At 31.2% G+C, this 19,476-nt stretch overlaps 2 protein-coding genes across 2 annotated transcripts; both read right to left on the reverse strand.

Annotated features, from left to right (window-relative positions):
• Positions 1-349: 349 nt before the first annotated feature.
• LOC100247999 (uncharacterized) lies at positions 350-1,477 on the reverse strand. The gene is made up of 3 exons (XM_002267691.4): positions 1,133-1,477; positions 967-1,013; positions 350-717 (listed from the first exon to the last, which is right to left on the reverse strand). Exons 1-3 carry the CDS (start codon positions 1,314-1,316, stop codon positions 589-591), a joined length of 360 nt encoding a protein of 119 aa, XP_002267727.1. The 5' UTR covers positions 1,317-1,477; the 3' UTR covers positions 350-588.
• A 4,462-nt stretch (positions 1,478-5,939) lies between these two features.
• LOC100242863 (uncharacterized) lies at positions 5,940-7,736 on the reverse strand. The gene is made up of 6 exons (XM_059735376.1): positions 7,552-7,736; positions 7,245-7,374; positions 6,983-7,152; positions 6,582-6,888; positions 6,326-6,492; positions 5,940-6,241 (listed from the first exon to the last, which is right to left on the reverse strand). Exons 1-6 carry the CDS (start codon positions 7,571-7,573, stop codon positions 6,081-6,083), a joined length of 957 nt encoding a protein of 318 aa, XP_059591359.1. The 5' UTR covers positions 7,574-7,736; the 3' UTR covers positions 5,940-6,080.
• Positions 7,737-19,476: the final 11,740 nt, after the last annotated feature.

The raw sequence follows: 19,476 nt of genomic DNA on the forward strand, positions 1-19,476 counted from the left end.
GCATTTAAGATTAGGCTTTAACCTTAATCTCAGTTGTAGGGAAAGAAGTGGTCTGTCCAAGTGGATCAATTTGTTTAAGGATCAAAGATAACACTCTGATGTGTACAAGCTTAGACAGGACTATCTAATATTGATTGAGATTCACCTACTTGGTATGGGGTTTAATTGAGGGGTTTTTGACTGTAAGCAAGACTTTTATATCCCTCAACCACCCTCCCTTTAACATATTCATTTATTGAACTTCCCAGCTCCAATGGTGGTCATCAGAAGAAATTGGGCTACAAGGCCAAGTTTGAAGCTATATATGGAGAGATAGTTCCAATGGTTGTATTTTGAAATGAGAGTAGAATTAAAGCCAATCCAAATGCCATAGTAACACTCAGTCTGAACAAAGTGGCATAAAAATGTAACTTTTAAATGGTACTATACAAATTAAAATAGACTAGTAATGTGAAAAATTATCAACCACTTCCTTTAAGAAGCTTATCTACTTGCATAGTGCCTACAAACACAATAAATTTTTCCTGAAATTTAATATAAATTGACACTAAATCCGTCATAATATACCGATCAACTGTTGAAGTGGCCTTATTTGTTCTTTTTAAGCCAATCAAGAATACCCTTCTCTGATTCAGATAGCTGCTCCTTCCCTGCCAAAGATCCTTCTACAAATTCAAAGTAATCTTTGTAGTTCCGCTTGTAAAAACTATCCAGTCTCTGTAAACCAATATCAAAGGATTAGAGTGAGAGATAAGTTTTGTATGACAAAATCAGCAGCTGGAAAATGAAGCTTTGAATATTACCACTAGAGAGAGAGAGAGAGAGAGAGAGAGAGAGGTATATCCCTTATCAGAAATATAAGAGTTTCAGAAATTCAAACTACTGAAGTGAAGCTGGAAATTTCAAAGCTGGAAAATGAAGCTTTGAAAAAAACCAAATCACAATTTTTTTATTTTTTATTTTTACCTCCTTGTCATTTTTGGCCTTATTTTCTTCTGATTTCTTCAGATATTCTGGCACAGAAATTTCAAATAATGGGTAAGACAGCTTTTACAGACAGCTTTTACAAGAAATGAAAGTAAATTGAAAGAGGTGATGAAGAGAGAAACATAAAAGATGAATGACATTTTACTTTTAAGAAGCTCAGTCCTGGAGTCACTGACTTGAGAAGCAGCAAGGACAGAGGACAGGAGAAGACCTGATCTCCTTCCTATTTCTGTGGTTCTTGTTGTTATGCTTCCTTTTCCTTTTCCTCCATGAATTGCCTGTACATTTTGTGAAGCAAACTTGCTTAAGGAATTAACAGCTTGTGCCATTACGTACAATCCTTTACTACTACCAGCTATGTGTGAATGAAGAGATGATGCTGATTATGATGAGTTTTCTTTGGTCCACATCTCTTTGTAGGTCACTTCAGTAGTTTGAATTTCTGAAACTCTTATATTTCTAATAAGGGATATGCCTCTCTCTTTCTCTCTCTCTTGTGAGTTCCCACCAGTGAGCACCAAAAGTCTGTCCATATTTGGACTATGTGATCAAGCATGAGAACAACTGCAATGGGGACCATGTCAGTTTCCCATGGTAGCCATATATGTCTTCAGTAAAAGCTCCAGTATTTTTCTGAAATATGATTTTAATGGCATTTTCCTCTGGTTCACATGAAAGACGACAAATCTAGAGGGTACACTTGTTGGAAAGGACAAGCTTTTACGAGCATTAATTTCTTTTGAATGTTCTTTATATGGAGTTCTAATAAGAAAAGGGCAAAAAAAAAATTATTTTCTTTAGATTAGGTTGGTAATTTTGTTCTGATTATAAGTGATCTAACAGAGATTATCCCCTTGGGTCCTAATTCAGTTCAAGTTACAATTGAACTTGAAAAAACTCAAGAGCACACTTCCAATTGATATCATAATATGTTAAAATTTTAAAATTAAGGTTTTGTTTGAATATATCTCCTAATTTTATTTTTAAAAATAAAAAATAATAATAACTTTTTTTTCAAAAAAAAGACTTTTATGTAAATAATATAAATTTAACTTATATTCTTAAAAATTATTTTAAAACTTTTAAAATTTGAGGTAGTAAATTTCTTTTAATATCTCAAATTTTTAAACATTTTTAAAAATCATTATTATTATTTTTTAATGTAAACCTCTAAAATTTTTGTATTTGATATAAAAGTTACTATTATTTTTTATTTTTTATTTTTAAAAATATAAGACAAAAAATGTATCTAAACATACATTTTTCCTTTTTTATTTTTTATTTTTTATTCTTGATTCATGGAGTAGGATCATTGATTAATTTTTCAAATTATTTTATTATGAAATAACTTATTTACTTTTGAAAATTTTAATTTTTAAATAAGATTTATAAATTATTTTGCAAAAAAATGTATTGGTTTATTCTTTTAAACTCCATTTGTAAATAAATAAATCATCCAATCATCCTTTAAAAAAATTAATCTAACAAAGTGTCACATAAATTAAATCATTAATAATAATTTAATTATAATTTTTATTAAACTACTAAATGTTAATTTAATTACAACTTTCTGCCTTTAAGAAAATAACAATTCAAAATATATAAAATTTATTTAGCAGAAGTTGTGATGCCATACTTTCAATCTTCGTAATTTGATGAGGATTGCCTCCAACACGTTCGCTAGTGCTATATATAGAGCTTTGAACAATTTATGTTCTACCCTATCTATTGTATCTTATGCCATTAGTATAACATCGGACCTCTTTCGGAGGGAGGTAGGCTCTTCACCAGCTTGTTCGAGTTGCTAGATTCTACAAGGCCACTATTCCTGACCCAAGTTAGGAATAGATTAAGGTGCCCTTAACCTAATAACCTAAGGCTGTTATTCGGAAAGGAATATGATAAGGCCTTTACTAAAACCTATGGTCATGGGAAAATGCTAACTAAAGTAACCATATACCAATCAAATTTCAACTCTGAATAGTTAAATGTGTATGCTGAAATTTATACCGTTGAGTTAAGGTACTAATAAATAGGATAAAAATACAAATAAATGAGATATTAAAGTGTTATGTGTCATCATCTAATTGGTAGTATCTTTTTCAAGTTACCAAAATATGACCCTAATTTTTGAGTGTAATATCATTTCTGTTTTATGTATATAATTTTATATGTCCATTCATGTTACATTACATTTTAGATTCTTAAATCGGTTTTGTTTTGGAATCAGTCAACTGTAGATATATGGAAAGGCATTTGTTCCTTTCAGTTGAATTGCCTCTTGGGTAGAGTTCTAACCTCTTGAGTAAGAGATCAAATTTGACAATACACGTAAGAAAATGTATATGATTTAGAATGTATTTGACAGTGATTTAGGAAACACACTCTAAAATTGACTGGATCACATACATAAGTAAATGTCTTGATAATGCTCTAGAAGAACTATTATAATGAGAGAACGCTGATGAATCAAGTTTAGAGAGATAAGCTTACATAGAGTATTGACGTTAGAATCATGATGGGAGGTTCTCAATTCCATGACTTGGTTCAACTGTAGATGATGCTTGAGAAATTCTTGTATTTATAATCTCCGGAGGTTGAGCATTTAGTTCTGAAGCTTCATAATCACTTATTGTCCCTTAGGTTCCCCATGCATGGAGATTCCATCAGTCCACTTCGTTAGCAGTGAACAGCTAGCCCCATTATTCATTAGGGTTTGCATGCCTAATCATAAGATAGGAGCCCTTAATTTTGGATCTGTTAATTGAGTTGTACTCACGAGTGGCTTCACTTCTGTTGTTTATTTTTAAGTCATTGCTTTGTTCTAGGAAAGTTAATTTGAGGAAAAGTATTACTAAGTTGAATCATTTATAACAATGCAGTCATTTGATTACATCTTTCTGCCTTTAAGAAAATAACAATTCAAATCCAAATCCGCTACTGATTTTCCAATTATCCCAGGGGTGGGACGTAATGTTGGAATGGAGAGCGTGACAGCCAACGCAAACCAAATTAGTGTAGAACATGTGAATTTGGGTTAGTTCAAAATCAAGAGGCACCTAACAAAATCCAAGCTGCACTTTGAATCCGGGAATCTGCCATGGCCTGCAAGAAAAAGTTGAAAAATCAAGAAATAGAAATATAATTGAATAAAACAGTAAAATAAGGGTTTACCTTCACGTTCATGTTGCCTATCAGTGCAATGATTAATTTGTACGCTGCATATAATTTTGGGTTAAGGAAATGGACATGGGAAGCAGACAACTGCAGAAATAGCGACAGGCATTTGTTGTTTTTAGTTGATTTGCCTCTTGGGTAGAGTTCTAGCCTCATGAATGAAAGAGACTAATTTATATAATTCACCTGAGTGAATTTTTTCAATGTTGGATTTCAAAAGAAGTGAGAAAGGCTCTATTTTAAAGGTGTAGTGTGCTGGTGGGAGATATCTCATTGATCTCGAAATTCCTGAAAGAATTAAAAAACATGTCTAGATAATTACTATGCACATATTTAAATTGCTATGGAGAAAAAACACACGAGGAACTTGAATTATGATGCTGATGATGATAACAGAAGAAATAATCTAGTTAGAAAGATATAAGCTCACCCAGACTGTTATTTTGATAGTCATGGTGGGAGATCATTGCTTGCATGATTTGGATCAACTGTACATGATGCTTGAGAAGTTCTTATATTTATAATCTCCAGAGGTTGAGCATTTAGTTTGTAGCTTATTGTCCCTTAGGTTCCCAATGTATGGAGCTTCCATCAGTCCATTTCGATAACTGTGGACAGCCCCATTAATTGATTAGGGGAGCATGCCCAATGCACTGTAGGATGAGCACTGCAATAAATAAAACAAATAAGAGAGGAGCCCTTGTTTTTATTAAGTTAATAGACTTCTATTCCCCAGTAACTTTTCACTTTGGTTGTTTACTTCTAAGTTATTGTTTAGTTCTAGGAAGGTTAATTTGAAGAAAAGAAAAGAAAAGAATGAAGAAAAATTGAATTCAAACAAAAGACATGTCACCTTAGTTTTGAGATCATCCTCTTTGAATGTTTTTATTCCTCTTTATTTTGTTTTACTCATAAAATATCATTTTCTTATTTATCTTATTATTTGATTTTTTTTTATAAACTCACGTATATCTTCAATTCACCTTTTTTTCCCTAATTCTCCGGCTTTCTCTCACTATCATGATTTCATCTTTATGACCTCCAACTTACATTTTTTTTTTTCACATTGTCTTGAGCTTGCTATCTTTCTCAATTGACGATAGTCAATCTGATCTCATAATGTTTTATCCCATTCTCACGTTTCTCAAACAATTCTTTTTCATTCTCTTATTCCAAATATTTATTTGAACTATATTGAGATTAAATTTTATTTATAATTTATAAATTTAACTAAGGTTGAATTCTTATTAAGGATATTCATTTAAATTGCAATGGGGGTTCGATTTTGTTTTTTTTCTTTTGGCAAAAAACTAAATAAGGATGTTCTCAATGATAATGATATAATGAACTACACTATGGTTAAATTTTATTTACAAATTAATTGGGATATAAGTTTCCATTTCATTAGTAAAGAATTGATTATGGTCACCTAAATCGTACTATGATTATGTTTTATTTAAAAAAACACTTAATTGAGGTAAGTTTTTTTTTTTCATTTAAAAAACCTAATAATTAAGATTAAATTCTTAATTAGAATCTTCATCTGATTTAAATATCAAATTGTAAGACTTAGTGAGAAAAAAATTGGATGAGAGATTTAGCCAATAACAAATTTCTATCCGATCTTCAACATTGTAGAGGTTCAAAGAAATTGTAAAGAAACCCCATCAAAACACTACAAAAAAACCCTAACCAATAGCAAAGTGATTGAAGTTTTTGGTTTGGTGCTTCACTTCAACAGAATATTTTGGAACTGGCAAAGTAGAAGGACAATATGATTTCAACTTAAACCAGACAACAGTAACCTTGTCATGAGTTAAAGCAGGAGAATATCTCCCTGCATCTCCATAATGCAATACATATATATTTGGTATTAACATGCCGTGTTTTAAAATAAGCACATTCATCATTCTTTTTTAATTAGAGATATTACTTGAGAGCATCATGAGTGCAATCTTTGCTTGAACCGTCAAATTATAGATTAATACGAAGCCCTTCGATTTGTTATTGAAATCACACAGAGATAACATATTATGGAGTCCCCATTCCTTCTTTGAGTGACAGAACCAGTTCTTAGCTGCAAACAGACAGATGAAAAAATGGTTATGCTTTTCCGCTAAACAAACCAAACTTTACAAGAAGGAAAAAGAATAATATGTACCGTGGTGTTTGACATATCCAAGGTTGCCTTGATCACTTATCAACAGCTCGAATTCAGCATACAACTTACTCTGATTATCAAGTGTTTCACAGTCAGCCAGCTCTAGAAAGAGGGATAGGCTTTTGTTCTTTGTCTTAGAACTTCCTTTGGGGTAGAGAATTAGCTTCCTGATTCATTTAGGAAGAGCAAGAAATAAACAAACAGCTTACATGTGAAACTTAATCTACTATACTGTAACTAAGAAAGACTAGAAGTAATGGAAGTACATAACACATGCCATTTGAAATCTTCAACTGTGAATACATCAGAGTACATGACTTTCTCCTTCAGTGTAGAGAAATTCTCAATCACCCAAGTGAAAGTACCATCAACAGGTTCCTTTATCATGGAAAGACACTCCCCTTTGCCACTATATTTTATAACAAAAACCTCTGCTCCAAATATGCAAGAGTCCTCCATCAGGTATCCATTACAAGGATCATTGAGAACATCTAGCGACAGAAACTGAGGAAAACCACATTGAGTCTTCATCACATTGAAGCGGGTTAGCTTCCCACCAGCATCTAAGTTGTGATCGTGAGTACATTTATACAATTAGTACATGCTATTGCAACCAAAGTATTGTAAAGAGGTTTGTTCACTTTGAAAAGATCCTACCTTGGACAGTTAAGTACTGGTCATGTTTATGATTAAACACAAACAATTTGAAGTTAACATTAACCTCCCAACCAAGAGGAAGCATTTTAGTATCTGCTATTGCTAAGTAAAGGGAGATGTAACCTTTCCCATTACTTTTTATATTCCCGTTTGGGTAGAGACACAATCTCCTGAAAATGTTAAAAAAAGAAAAAAATTTAAGTGGGGAAAAGAAAGAAAGAAAGAAAACAGAAGTTGAAAAGGGGATTCAAAATAAACCCACCATTTGTAGCCACCTGCTTCAAATTTCCCTGATTCATACTTTTCAATGTTTGTGTTCATCAGGGAAGAGACACACTCTACCCGGAACAAGTAGTCGGACGGTTGGATGTATCTTAATGTTCTGGAAATCGCTGCAAAATATTCAAAGCATCCAAAGACAGTATTAGTTTGAACTTCTGTATGATAAGCTTGATTTCACGCATGCAATGTCCTTTCAGCCATACCTGGTTGAAAAGTGAATGTTAAGTCTGAGAATTTGTCTATATACATGTAAAAGATGTAGAGAGGATGAAGAGAACAACACTGACCTGGTAATTTCCCGTCTTCCATGGTTGGAAACCTCTAATCCCCTAAACTTTTAAAAAAAATAAGGATTTGTTATGGAAGAGAGAAAAAAAAGATTAGAGTGAAGGGGATGAAAGGTTGTGATTGTTTGGCTGCAGATGTGGGTGTTTTGGTGTTCGGTTAAGTTGTGTTTGGTTGTGGCTTATTGATTCAATGATAAATAGCTATATCTATTTTATCATGTCAGTCTACGTCCTGTAGGATAATAAGGATTTGTTATGGAAGAGAGAAAAAAAAGATTAGAGTGAAGGGGATGAAAGGTTGTGATTGTTTGGCTGCAGATGTGGGTGTTTTGGTGTTCGGTTAAGTTGTGTTTGGTTGTGGCTTATTGATTCAATGATAAATAGCTATATCTATTTTATCATGTCAGTCTACGTCCTGTAGGATGCCTCATTCTACTCAAAAGATAAAAGGAACTTTTTCAAAGAATATTTAATTGTTCTAGGTTTGCTCAAGTGTCCTTCGGAACTTTTTAAGTTTCAAATCACTTAAATATAAATTTGTTCCAATTTTTTTTTTTTTTTGGGTCCTATCATTTTTATAATTTATGGAAGCTTTGCTCAATATTTTCATAAAATTCTGTTTGGTAATGGTTTTCGAAAACAATTTTGAAAAATAGTTTTTGAAAACTGTCTTAAAAAAATTGTTCTTTGATTTTTATAGAATAAAAGTTTATTTGAAAATCTAAAATATCTTTAATCCGTTTATAATATTTTTAAATATGTTTTAAAAATAATTTTTATATTTAGTATTTTATTTTTAATAATTTCACATGTTTGCATAATTATTTCTTAAAACAACTATCATAAAACAAGTAAAAATAATAGAAAACAACTAAAGTATGTTATTTGAAAATGTCATATTTTTTTATTTTATTTTTAAGAACAGAAAATAGAAACATTTTTTTATTGTCAAATATGTTTTCTATGTTTTTTTATTTTGAAGAACAAAAAACCGTTTTAAAAAACTATTTCCAAACAAACCCTAAGTATCTATATACCACATATTTATGATATTTTCATTCTTAGGCCGAGAATGATATGGGAGATACTAAAGTCATGGTTCTCTCATTGTAGTACCAAGAAAGCACTTAAGATGAGGAAAATGCTTAGAAAAGATGCATGGAGAGACTCATATTATAAATATAATTTCTTATAAATAATTTTGTCGTTTCTTTTGCTCAATCTTTCTTATGTTCCTCTTCAATTTTCTATAACTAAATTTATAATTTATATTTATAGAAACCTTCTAACTTAAGTTTATTTTGATGTGATTAAACAAGCTGACATGTCATTTAATTTATTTGCAATCTATGTAAAATATATTTAAAAAATCATATATTTTAGACTAATTTATTATTTAATTTTTTGTTGAGTATTCAAATCATGATTAAATTTCATTAAGGAAAAATGCATTCACAGTGGATGAAGGTGTGTAAACTTCTGAAATTACTTTAACACAGAGAATTTGTCATAAGGGAAAAATATATATAAAATTTTAAATAAATGTAAAAGGAAATAAAAAATTAAATGTTTGATTTGAGAAATAATAATTAAAGTTTTTCCTTCAATTTTGGAACTTTTGGCATTCAACTAATAAAATCTATATGACATAATTTAAATAAAGCATTGTATTATATTAGCATTCCGACATGGTACAACCTAAGTGCTAGACATTTTTTGTTATAAATTTGTTGATTATAAAAGGAAGGTTTTTAAATTCTTTTTTATTTTTTTACTACACGACTTTCATTAATAATTTTTAAATCCCAATAATTTCATTATTCATTAATAGCAAGACAAATTAAAGGTTTTTTCTATTAAAAAAATTTAAGGCAATACCTTGATTACCATGTCAACATGTTTATGAGATACAAATTTCCAAGCATAAGCCATATGCATATGAAATAATTTGTCAAAATTTTATATATATTGAAAATCGATTTTGGAATAAAAATTTAATAATTTAAAATTCCCTTAACTATTCCTAAAATCGAGTTTTCTCACTTTTATTTTATTTATTTTTTTTGCATTTTAAGATTTTTTTTTTACCTAGATTTCATCAAGAATAGAAACGTCAATGGTGAGTTTAAGATATGTCATATTTATCTCAAGTGTAGCCTTATAATAAAAATATATACCCATACCTTTTTAAACCTAAAAGGGAGCATGGAAAGTTGGGGCAATGTGGGAAAACTAGCCGCTAGGAATGGTAGAGTGGGTTTGGGATGGAGCACCTCATGTATTACTCAATTCCCTAACCTTAAATCTCATACGGTATATGCTATTTATCTTTGGGGCTCTCTAGATCTTCCTTAGCAAAAAAAAAATTGTTTTCAAAACAAAAATACATATTAGATTAGAGATAAAAAATTCAAACATGTGATATGGATGTTTGCAGATCAAATCTCATCCAATGAAAATACCAAAATTTTGTTAGTCATTGTAGATCTCTCATCTACCCAAGAGGCTTCCACCCTATCCTTCCCTTTATGGTTTTTGGCACGAAAGAAGGGTGAACTTCTCTTTTTCCCATGAAGGTGGTTAGGGTTACTCTCTTTGGAATCTCAAAAATCTAAGCAGGAAGATTTAAACCGTAACTCCTAAGGAGGTTTATATAGGTTTCCTTATGGGCTTAACTTGAGCTCAAATTGGGTTTGGGTCATTTAATCTGGCCCACTTTGGTCCTAATTAATTCATTAGTCATATTGAACTCCAATTAATTAATTAACCAAATCTAAAAAGACCATTCATATGATCTAGTGCAATATTGTGTTTTACTAAAACACCCTTATGCACACTTATAAATTATATACTCAAAATACCCTCAAAGCGTGTGTCATCATGAACTAGGAGCTCAAGTAGGGACCATTGGGATCCATAGGAAAATATTTATTCCTTCAAAATCTAATTCTAAAATTGACTTAACACTCTACTAAATAGAATTAATTGCAATTTAGTATCCTATGGAATTACAATGATGCAAAGCTTAGGTCCATGACCTATGATCCATTACATGCAGACTCCCTATATACTGGTATCTGTTATCTAATAGGGTAGTGCTATCAACCTATCAAGATTACCTCTGTAATTCTTGAGTTATAGATCCTAATATTAAGTAATTAATTGACCTATTATAATTCCAAGGAGCAAATGCCAAATTTTATTAAAGAAATTATTATGACTTCAAATTTCATAATCATATGTCATTTGAATCACCCAAGGGGACACATTATCTCAATTCCATGAGATATCATGATGCCTTCATTAAGAATACTTGTTACTACCAACCTTTATGAAGAGTGACCCAATCCGTAGGGATATGTGACCACATTAGGGCCTCACTTATATGTCAAAGCCTCCTATTGATTTTAACATAGACTCAAAATACTTTTAAAATTGAGAGTCCATGAAATATTCTAAATTAATGAATTATGATATCATGATAGCCTTATATCATGATTTATAGTAGATCTTCAACCTATAATCCTGCATACTAGTGTACTCACTATGTGAAACTTATCTCTACGGCCAAGATAAGTCATCCCTTTAATTGGAAGGTAGTGCACTATAATCTCTATTAGATTACCCAAATCCATAAATTGATTGTGAACAACTTATATCTTACAAGGAACCCATGACTTGTATCTTTTATACAACTCTTAATGCAACAAAGTCATGTATAATACAAGTGATATGGGATGGATGCTCAAATCAATATTAATGCATACAATGGATAGAAAAGTGGAAGCTCATGTCTAACTTTGTTATATCATGTCTTGCTATTAAGGGCTCTATCCTAACAAGACCCCTATCCTATTCTCATCTTAATTATATTATTATTTTTTATCTCTGCTCCAAACCTAGGGTAGGGTGGGTTAATGTGCTCCCATCCTTGTTTATAAAAAATAATATTAATCTAGTCCCGCTCTATCTCATCCCATAGGAGTATTTTTGTATGGTTAGGTTTCGAACACAAAATCATATACTAAGAAAAACAATTTTGTAAATCTCATAACTAACATATAAAAAACACAATAACAACCTAAACAAATTCCAAAATTCCATTCTTAGTTCTATAAAATAATTGCTCATCAGTATTAAAATGGCTTAGAATCCACCACACAGATTTGAAAAAAACAAAAACACAAAAATAGAAATACCAATCCTAATGCCAAAAAGCATCCGCTTTCTTCAAGCCCCTTTTCTTGATAATGAAGCTAGCATCAACGAATGAAATTGAAAGAGAGGGCCAAGACCAAGCTTTTGGTGTTGTTAGAAGACATAATCTGGGCCTAGTGCCACAAGATCTCAATCTTGGATGAAGTCATCACCATGGTTAGAACCCCAACGCCCGGTTGTCTTAGCAAACCAATCTCAAAAAACCCTTTGAGTCCATTCCATACAATCCCATTAGATCATCATCATTGATGCAGATGTGTTATAGTTGGGATTTGAAAAGAAAAAAAGGCATTTGCAAAGAAAAAAGTTATGAGATTTGCAAATTAGAAAATGAAATAAGAGAAATACTAAGAAATGTATAAGGGAAAATGGTGAGTTGGTTTTGGGGAGAGGATGCAGTTTTAGAGCAAAGAATGGGGAAAATATCTAAGAGAAGCCCTAAAATGTGGGTTGAAACAGATACTTATGCCAAGTGTCAATTGGTAAATTCATATCCGGGATGGAGCAGGGTAGGTTGGTACAAAACCATACCCATTCCGAACCTAATTCAAATTTTGAATAAGACCCATATCCATTCCATCCTCGATTAATACACTTTTATACCCATCCTAATAGGGCCATAGTGGGGTAGGTAACCTGTTTAACCCACAAAACTATCATTCTTCATTATTGGCCGCTAATACCTACTGTACACTACCACTTTAAAGTTTTTAATTATAATAATACAAAAATAATTTAAAAATAGCTAAACTAAGTTTCCAACAATTCTTTTCTAATAAAGGTAATGTCTCCAAGTTAAAAAAAAAATAAAATAAAATACAATCCAATAGGTGAAAGTGATCAATAATCAAAATTTTATAACAAGAAATATGAATATATAGAAGGCAAAATGAAGATGAATTTGATAAAAACTTCTGCTATAAGAAATCAACTTCAAAAACACTACAAACTTGTCTAATTAGTGTTTGTCAACAAGGATATTTTTAAAAGGATTTAGCTTATAAGAAAATTATAAAAATAAGAAACCAAAAGAAAAAAAAAGCCAAAGAGAAATGATTGGAATTTAGGAATATTTATTTTTTCAACCTGATATCAATGATTCTTTCCCATTACCACCACATGGTAGTACGGTTTTTATAGCACTAGTCATTATAATTTTGTATTACTTTTAATTTAATTGCAAATGTTCTATAATTTTTTTTTTTGGAAAAATTAATTTTGGTTGTTATGCATTTTGAAATTAGCTTATGGATCACCACTAAATGATTGTTCTGCGCATGGTGAAGATAATGCAGGCCCATCAACCTCACAGCCAGCAGTGCAACAGTGTAGTATACTTTCTGCATCTATATGTTTTAATATACAAATAATAATGAGTACATAATAATGGCTAGTCTTTCTTGTGCGTGTTATTTTCTTTAATGAATTTTATTTTCTCTTATTTTCTATACATATAGTTGAGGATGAAGTTCAAACGAATGCTATTATTCCTTACCAGACTAGACATCCTCCAGTACGTTCATATCGGCTACGTCGACATGCTACTGCCCTACAATCATGATAACCCGACTCTTGGTAGCTTGGCATGTAAGGGTATCAACAAAATTTATACCTAACGTCCTTACACTAAAGTAGCAAAGCTACTATAGCATAGTGGCTCTAGGATCGAACACTGGGAAGGGTTTTTACTTTAACTGGTGAAGTTCGGAGGATGGAGTGAACTTTTCTTAATAAAAATTAAGTTAAGATGAAAACATATAGAGATGAAGGTGTGTAAACTAAACTAACATGAAAATAGGTTAAAAGATGGAAAAAGAAGTTTCTCAAAGCTTTGGATAGCCATGCTTAACTCACTATGTAAAAATGGAGATTTTGGAACTTTTCACCTCGAGTTGGGGAAGCAACTAAGGTGATGCTTACTTCCCGAACCGGTATGAGTTTAACAACTGAGTTTTAGTCCTTGAAAACTTACAAAAAGGGTAGTTGAACCTCATAAATGCTCTTTTAATGATATAGATCATCTCCTCGACTTGCAATACAATGGCTCGTAGGGGATAACTAATGAACATCAGTGGATCTAACAATAAGAATCCACTGAGACCAAAAGCTTATCAAGTATTGGCCATTCAAAGCAAGTCAGAGGGATTAAAAGCTTTACTTTGAATGAAAACATTTATGACGCTCAGCTACTTACATTCATGGCTTGGAAATCTCCATCCTGACACGGGAGCTTCACATGGCATCCATTACTTCAAGAAACTAAAAGGTTTTAGCCTCTCATCCTTGGGGATTTCATCCTCCAAGGGTGTTTGGCTACTAAGAAAATGAGAAAGAAAAGAGAAAAGAAACGTATGAACAAAAGCTCTTATAACTTATAAAGTTACAGGTTACAAGATTTTATGATCTGAGGCTCTTCACCTCTATTTAAAGACAATAAAAAGCTAAATTACAAGAGCTATTACAAAAGCAACCTATTCATTGGTTGATTACAAGGGTAAAATAGGTATTTACAAAGCTAAAAATCAAGCAAAATATCTTGGAGAACCGGTAGTGGAATAACATCAACAACGTCTCAAAACAGGGGATTCAAAGGAATTTCGCAATGTGCCTAAATCCTCCTTGCGAAATTTTCGCAATGTGAAATTCACATTGCGAAATGGAAAAATTTCGCACCATGAAGAAAATCCCCTTGCGAAATTTTCGCAATGTGAAATTCACATTGCGAAATGGCAAAATTTCGCACCATGAAGAAAATCTCCTTGCGAAATTTTCGCAATGTGAAATTCACATTGCGAAATTGGTCATTTGACATGATGCAGTTTCCTTCCAAAGGCCATATCTTCCTCATTTCAGCTCCAAATCATACACGGTTTGAAGCGTTGGATTATTGACTTCCTAAGCTTTCAAATGGTATATAGCATGAAAAAAATGGACTTCGGGAAGTGCTCCAAAAGTTCAAAGGAAGACTGCAGCTGTTTTCTTCACTCTGTTTTCTTCACTCTGTTTTCCTCTTCTCCATTGCTTGTGCTCGTGTTTCCACTTGAAATTCAAGCCTATAAACGTACAAAATCCTTGCTTAACTCGCCCAAGTAGCTCCTCCATCAATTGGCATGCTTGAATTGGTTCATAAGCTAATAAAAACATGTAAACTTGCCACAAAATGGTTAATACCAATTACTAAGGACCTTAATGAATTAATTGGGTTAAATGAATATGATTACTACTCAAAGGTGCTTAAAACCATTATTATTAGGTCTACAAAATAGCACTTTGTGGTAGTAATCAAATCACCATAAGTGGTACAACCTTCAATCAAATTTTCAGCATCTTCAACTGTAGCAAAGTAAGTTTTGGCATATGCATTGGAGGATACATGTGATGAAAGGTAAGGTTGAACTTAATTTTAATATAAACAAATACAATTAAGATAGCCATTTGAAATAATTAGTTTTAATTTATAACATCATAATTATTTCTATGTAGCCAAATATTATGTTCCATGTATGATTTCTTCTTGACAAGGTTCGACTTCAAATGCTTGGGACCCAGCAAATTGGTTGACAATAAGGTATTCATATTTAGTTATGTCAAGTTAGGATAAAATTACTCTAAAACTATATATCTAATTTTCATTAATTTACATGAAGGTTGTAATCATGCATTATCGAATTTTGAATGGTATGGATAAAGAAAATAGGAAGCATTTCTTATCTCCAAACTTTGCGGTAAGATATGTTGTAAGAATTATAGATTGGTTTTCTTGTTTTAATATAATATATGTTTTGTATTTTTTTTATTACAGTATGATGTGGAAAATAAGAGAGGGTGTGTTTGGTTATAGTTTCATGTGTGATGGATAAGCTTATCTACTCATAAAGGAGGAAAATAGGTGAAAAAGCACACCTTTTGGAGGGTATGTTTATTCCCTGAAAGCCAAACAACAGATAGCTATGATCTTGGATGGAGTTTATCTAGGACAGAGCCATGACTGCACCTAAACATTGCTAGAGTCCCAAACAAAGTAATCTCCAAAATACAGATGTGACAATTTAAGAAAATATTTAAAAAATACTCAGCTGTGCACATATGAACAAGTTTTATTTAGTTTAATGAAAATACTTTGTAGTTGGATATTTTTAAGTATTGTGCAGAAAATACATGAACACAACTAATTTGATAAAATCATTGTTTTTTTTTTTTTTTTGTTACTTTTAGTTGTTCATACCAATATGCAAGAAAAATCACTGGTATTTAAACATTTTGAATATTCATGCGAAAATAATCGAGTTGTTGGATTCATTAATTGACGGAAGGAAAAAACGGATGGATGTCTTCACAGAGAAACTGGTAAATATAGTTATAGTCCAATTACTTATGTGAATTGTTGTCATTATTTTTTAAAGATGTCCATATTTATAATTTTATATTGTGTTAAGGTGAACGTTTTGTCAATTGTTGTTGGGATTCAAGAAAGAAGACCATCAGTGGACATGACAAAATTTGAATTCGTTGTTCCAGAAATTGTCCAACAATTGAATCCATAAGTTGCAAGATTTGTATTCCTATTTAACTATGGAAAGCAAATCAGGTTATAAATTTACTAATTTGATGCACAATTTACTTATAATTTCCTTAATTACTATTTGCAGGACAGATTGTGGCATATTTGTAATCAAGTTTATGCAATTAGGGAGTAACGGTGGACTTTCTCGTGCAATTTCAAATGTATTCTATTGTGCTAAATAAAATATTTTTTATTTTTTATGATCGTGAATTTTCATTAATATTCTATTATATACTCTTTTGTTCAGGACAAGGTCATAAAGTATAGGGAAAAACTCATAACACAACTGATAATGTCTCCAGAAAATGAAGTCAGGGAAAATGTCTACCAGGCTATGGATTAGTGATGTTGTTTCATTAGACAATTGGGCTATGTTGTTTCTGAAAGAGGATTTATTTAAGATTATATAAGTTGAGAAAAGTCATTCTATGAGTTTGTTTGGTCTATAACATTGTAAGCATGATGGAGTCACATTATGAAATTATGGTTGGCAGGTGGATAATAGTTCATACAAGCAATAGTTTGGAAATAGAAATTCTATTTTGATTTTCTTATTTTTTGTTATTTTGTTGGTTTATAGTAGTTGATTTTTTTTTTTTTTTTTTTTTTTTTTTTATAGTCTGATGGAGTTCCATTTCCAAATTTACTAGTTTGATGAATGATATAGATATTGAAATGACCATTGCCTATTTTATGATTTTTTTGCAAGTGGAAAATGATGATTGCCTATTTTACCATCATTATATACCTTCCTAAGAAGCCGAAATAGGTGAGCTTTGCTTGTGTGCCGAATATGGGAACATCACATGCACACCTTTAGAACTAAATGACAAAATGTTTTACACTATTTTTGCATGCATTTAATCATGCTTTCCTTCTAATCCCATATGAATTTTTTTTTCTTCTTTTTCTTTTCCTTTATGCATTTCATTTTCTCAATTTTATGACAATCAGCCCCATTGTAAATATACATACAATCAAATACAGAACAAAAAACTAATCAGTCACAGTTCTCAAATGTATTTGAATTGAAGCCATTAGCCTCTTTGCATAGAGGTAAAAACTAGGATGAGAGCATAATGATGAAGGGGCATCTTTTAGGTTTAGAGGCAATTGATTATTAAATATGGGGATTAGTCAAAGAGAGAAAAGCATTGTTAGTTTGACTCTTTTGCTTGCAGAGATTACCCCAACAATGTGGTCACATGAGAGTAATTGTTCAGCATGTGATAGCCCATTTTCCAACTCAATCAAAGATACATTAGATGTCTCCCAATCACCGAACTACCCTTTGAATGACTTTGATTTTTACTAGTATATTCTGTGATTTTCTCCATCTGGGTAAGGGTTGTCCTGTCATTGAAACAAGTTTACAAGTGGTAGATATCATGTTCATTTCTTGAAAAGATTCCATAAAGATTTTGGCAACTCTATTCTAACCAACATAGTCTAAATCTTTTTCATATTATATATGGGTTGTGCCTTCACATGGTAAAAACTACCATTTTAAGTTCATTTGAACGAAAAAAATTATAAAAAAATAGAAAAATAAGAAATAGATTTTAATATAATAAATAAATAAAATTAATTTGACATATTTGTATAATTTATTTCTATACAAAAATAAGTTTATAAATAACTCTATTCTATAATGTTTTTAGATCATTGCAATTTAAAAAAAAAAAAATACAAAAGCTCATTATCAAAGCTAAGAAGACATTTCTAATTTGAGGTTATAAAAAAAATTATTTTAAGACATACTTGGTGAGAAGGATATGATTTTCCTTCAATATTATGTCTTGATATTTGCCTTTAAAAGACATTATACCAATCATTGTGAAGAATTGCAAACATAAATCTTTCAAAAAACGGGTTAATATGATGACCAAACTTTTCAAACAACTTTTCTCTGTTGCTTTTAAGTAGCTTCACATTTGTTGAACCATTATATATAAGAAATTGGTAATCAACCCAACAAATTGGACTTTATTTAGTCAAAATATTGCATTGTTAGTTTATGTTGTAATTTATCATATGGTTAATGTTTTTTTTATCGTAATGTTAGTGAATTTATGTTGTAAATGTAATAAAAAATGTAAGGAAAATTGTGAACTATTATAATAAAAAATCTAACACAAATCCACATAATGGAGATAAATAACCTATTACAAATAACTCCAAATACAAATACATCAAAGTACAATGCAATTAAGCATTACATATATAATCCAAAACATAATAGACATGAAGTAAGTGTATGATTAAGCAATTTTCAAACATAGAACAAAAAATAAAAGTAGTCCTACTAAAATTACTTTTTGCAAGAACTCAATTCTTGTTAAAATATGTTTAAAATCTTCATCCACACCATACGTTCTTCTTTGAACCTCTTCTGGTTCTTGGTAGGTGTTGTTATCACCAAATCCTTCGGGGAAAGCCCATTTAAAGAAATGACAGTCATCTCTAGTATTTGCATATTGACAACAATAATATAACCTATTTGGGTTATCATTTGATTTAGAAATTCTAATAGTTGCCCTCTGTCTTGGTGAGCATTTACACATACAACTATGATAAAGTAGATATTCACCGTTTCTACTATTACCTCTTATATTTCTAAATGAAACACTTGAAGATGTCATGATGTAACCTGTATTTCAATGGAAAACAAGTTAAACAAATGTAATGAACATGTACAAAGTTAATAATGATCTTCAAAATAACATTAAAAACATGGTTACAAACCACCCTAAATAATGATAAGATCATAAGTCTAAAATAGTGGCATATGTAATTCAAACATCTTTGTCATGACAATCAAGTAAATAAGTAAGTTCCAAAACAAATTCTTACAGATTCTAATTTCATAAACCACACATCATCACAATCAAAATAAGATAAAAAGTAGCATGCCACCATACAAGCATAACACTAAAATCATGGAACGGGTAATGGATTTTTGCATGAAGCTTGATTATGGCCTGCAACTTGACATTGCGAACAGAAGGTAAGTCTTTTTGTACTAAATTGAGACTCTATTCGACGGTGTTGAGGCCTTCCAGGTGGTCGTTTTGAGCATGGAGGTTTAAGTGAAGAATATAAGCGACCTTGAGCATCACGAACACATCCATCAGCATCAATTG

This window comes from Vitis vinifera, chromosome 3 (assembly GCF_030704535.1).
Source record: "Vitis vinifera cultivar Pinot Noir 40024 chromosome 3, ASM3070453v1".
In the NCBI taxonomy this organism is placed as follows: domain Eukaryota; kingdom Viridiplantae; phylum Streptophyta; class Magnoliopsida; order Vitales; family Vitaceae; genus Vitis; species Vitis vinifera.

Excerpts from the sequence above, each read along its gene's own strand:
- LOC100247999 (XM_002267691.4), bottom strand. The coding sequence starts at position 1,316 with ATGGCACAAGCTGTTAATTCCTTAAGCAAGTTTGCTTCACAAAATGTA. Across the intron at positions 1,014-1,132 it reads CAGGACTGAGCTTCTTAAAA|AATATCTGAAGAAATCAGAA; the intron begins GTAAAATGTCAT and ends TTTCTGTGCCAG. Across the intron at positions 718-966 it reads AGGCCAAAAATGACAAGGAG|AGACTGGATAGTTTTTACAA; the intron begins GTAAAAATAAAA and ends ATTGGTTTACAG.
- LOC100242863 (XM_059735376.1), bottom strand. The coding sequence starts at position 7,573 with ATGGAAGACGGGAAATTACCAG. Across the intron at positions 7,375-7,551 it reads GGAAGACGGGAAATTACCAG|CGATTTCCAGAACATTAAGA; the intron begins GTCAGTGTTGTT and ends AATATTTTGCAG. Across the intron at positions 6,493-6,581 it reads CATGTGTTATGTACTTCCAT|GAAGCTAATTCTCTACCCCA; the intron begins TACTTCTAGTCT and ends TAAATGAATCAG.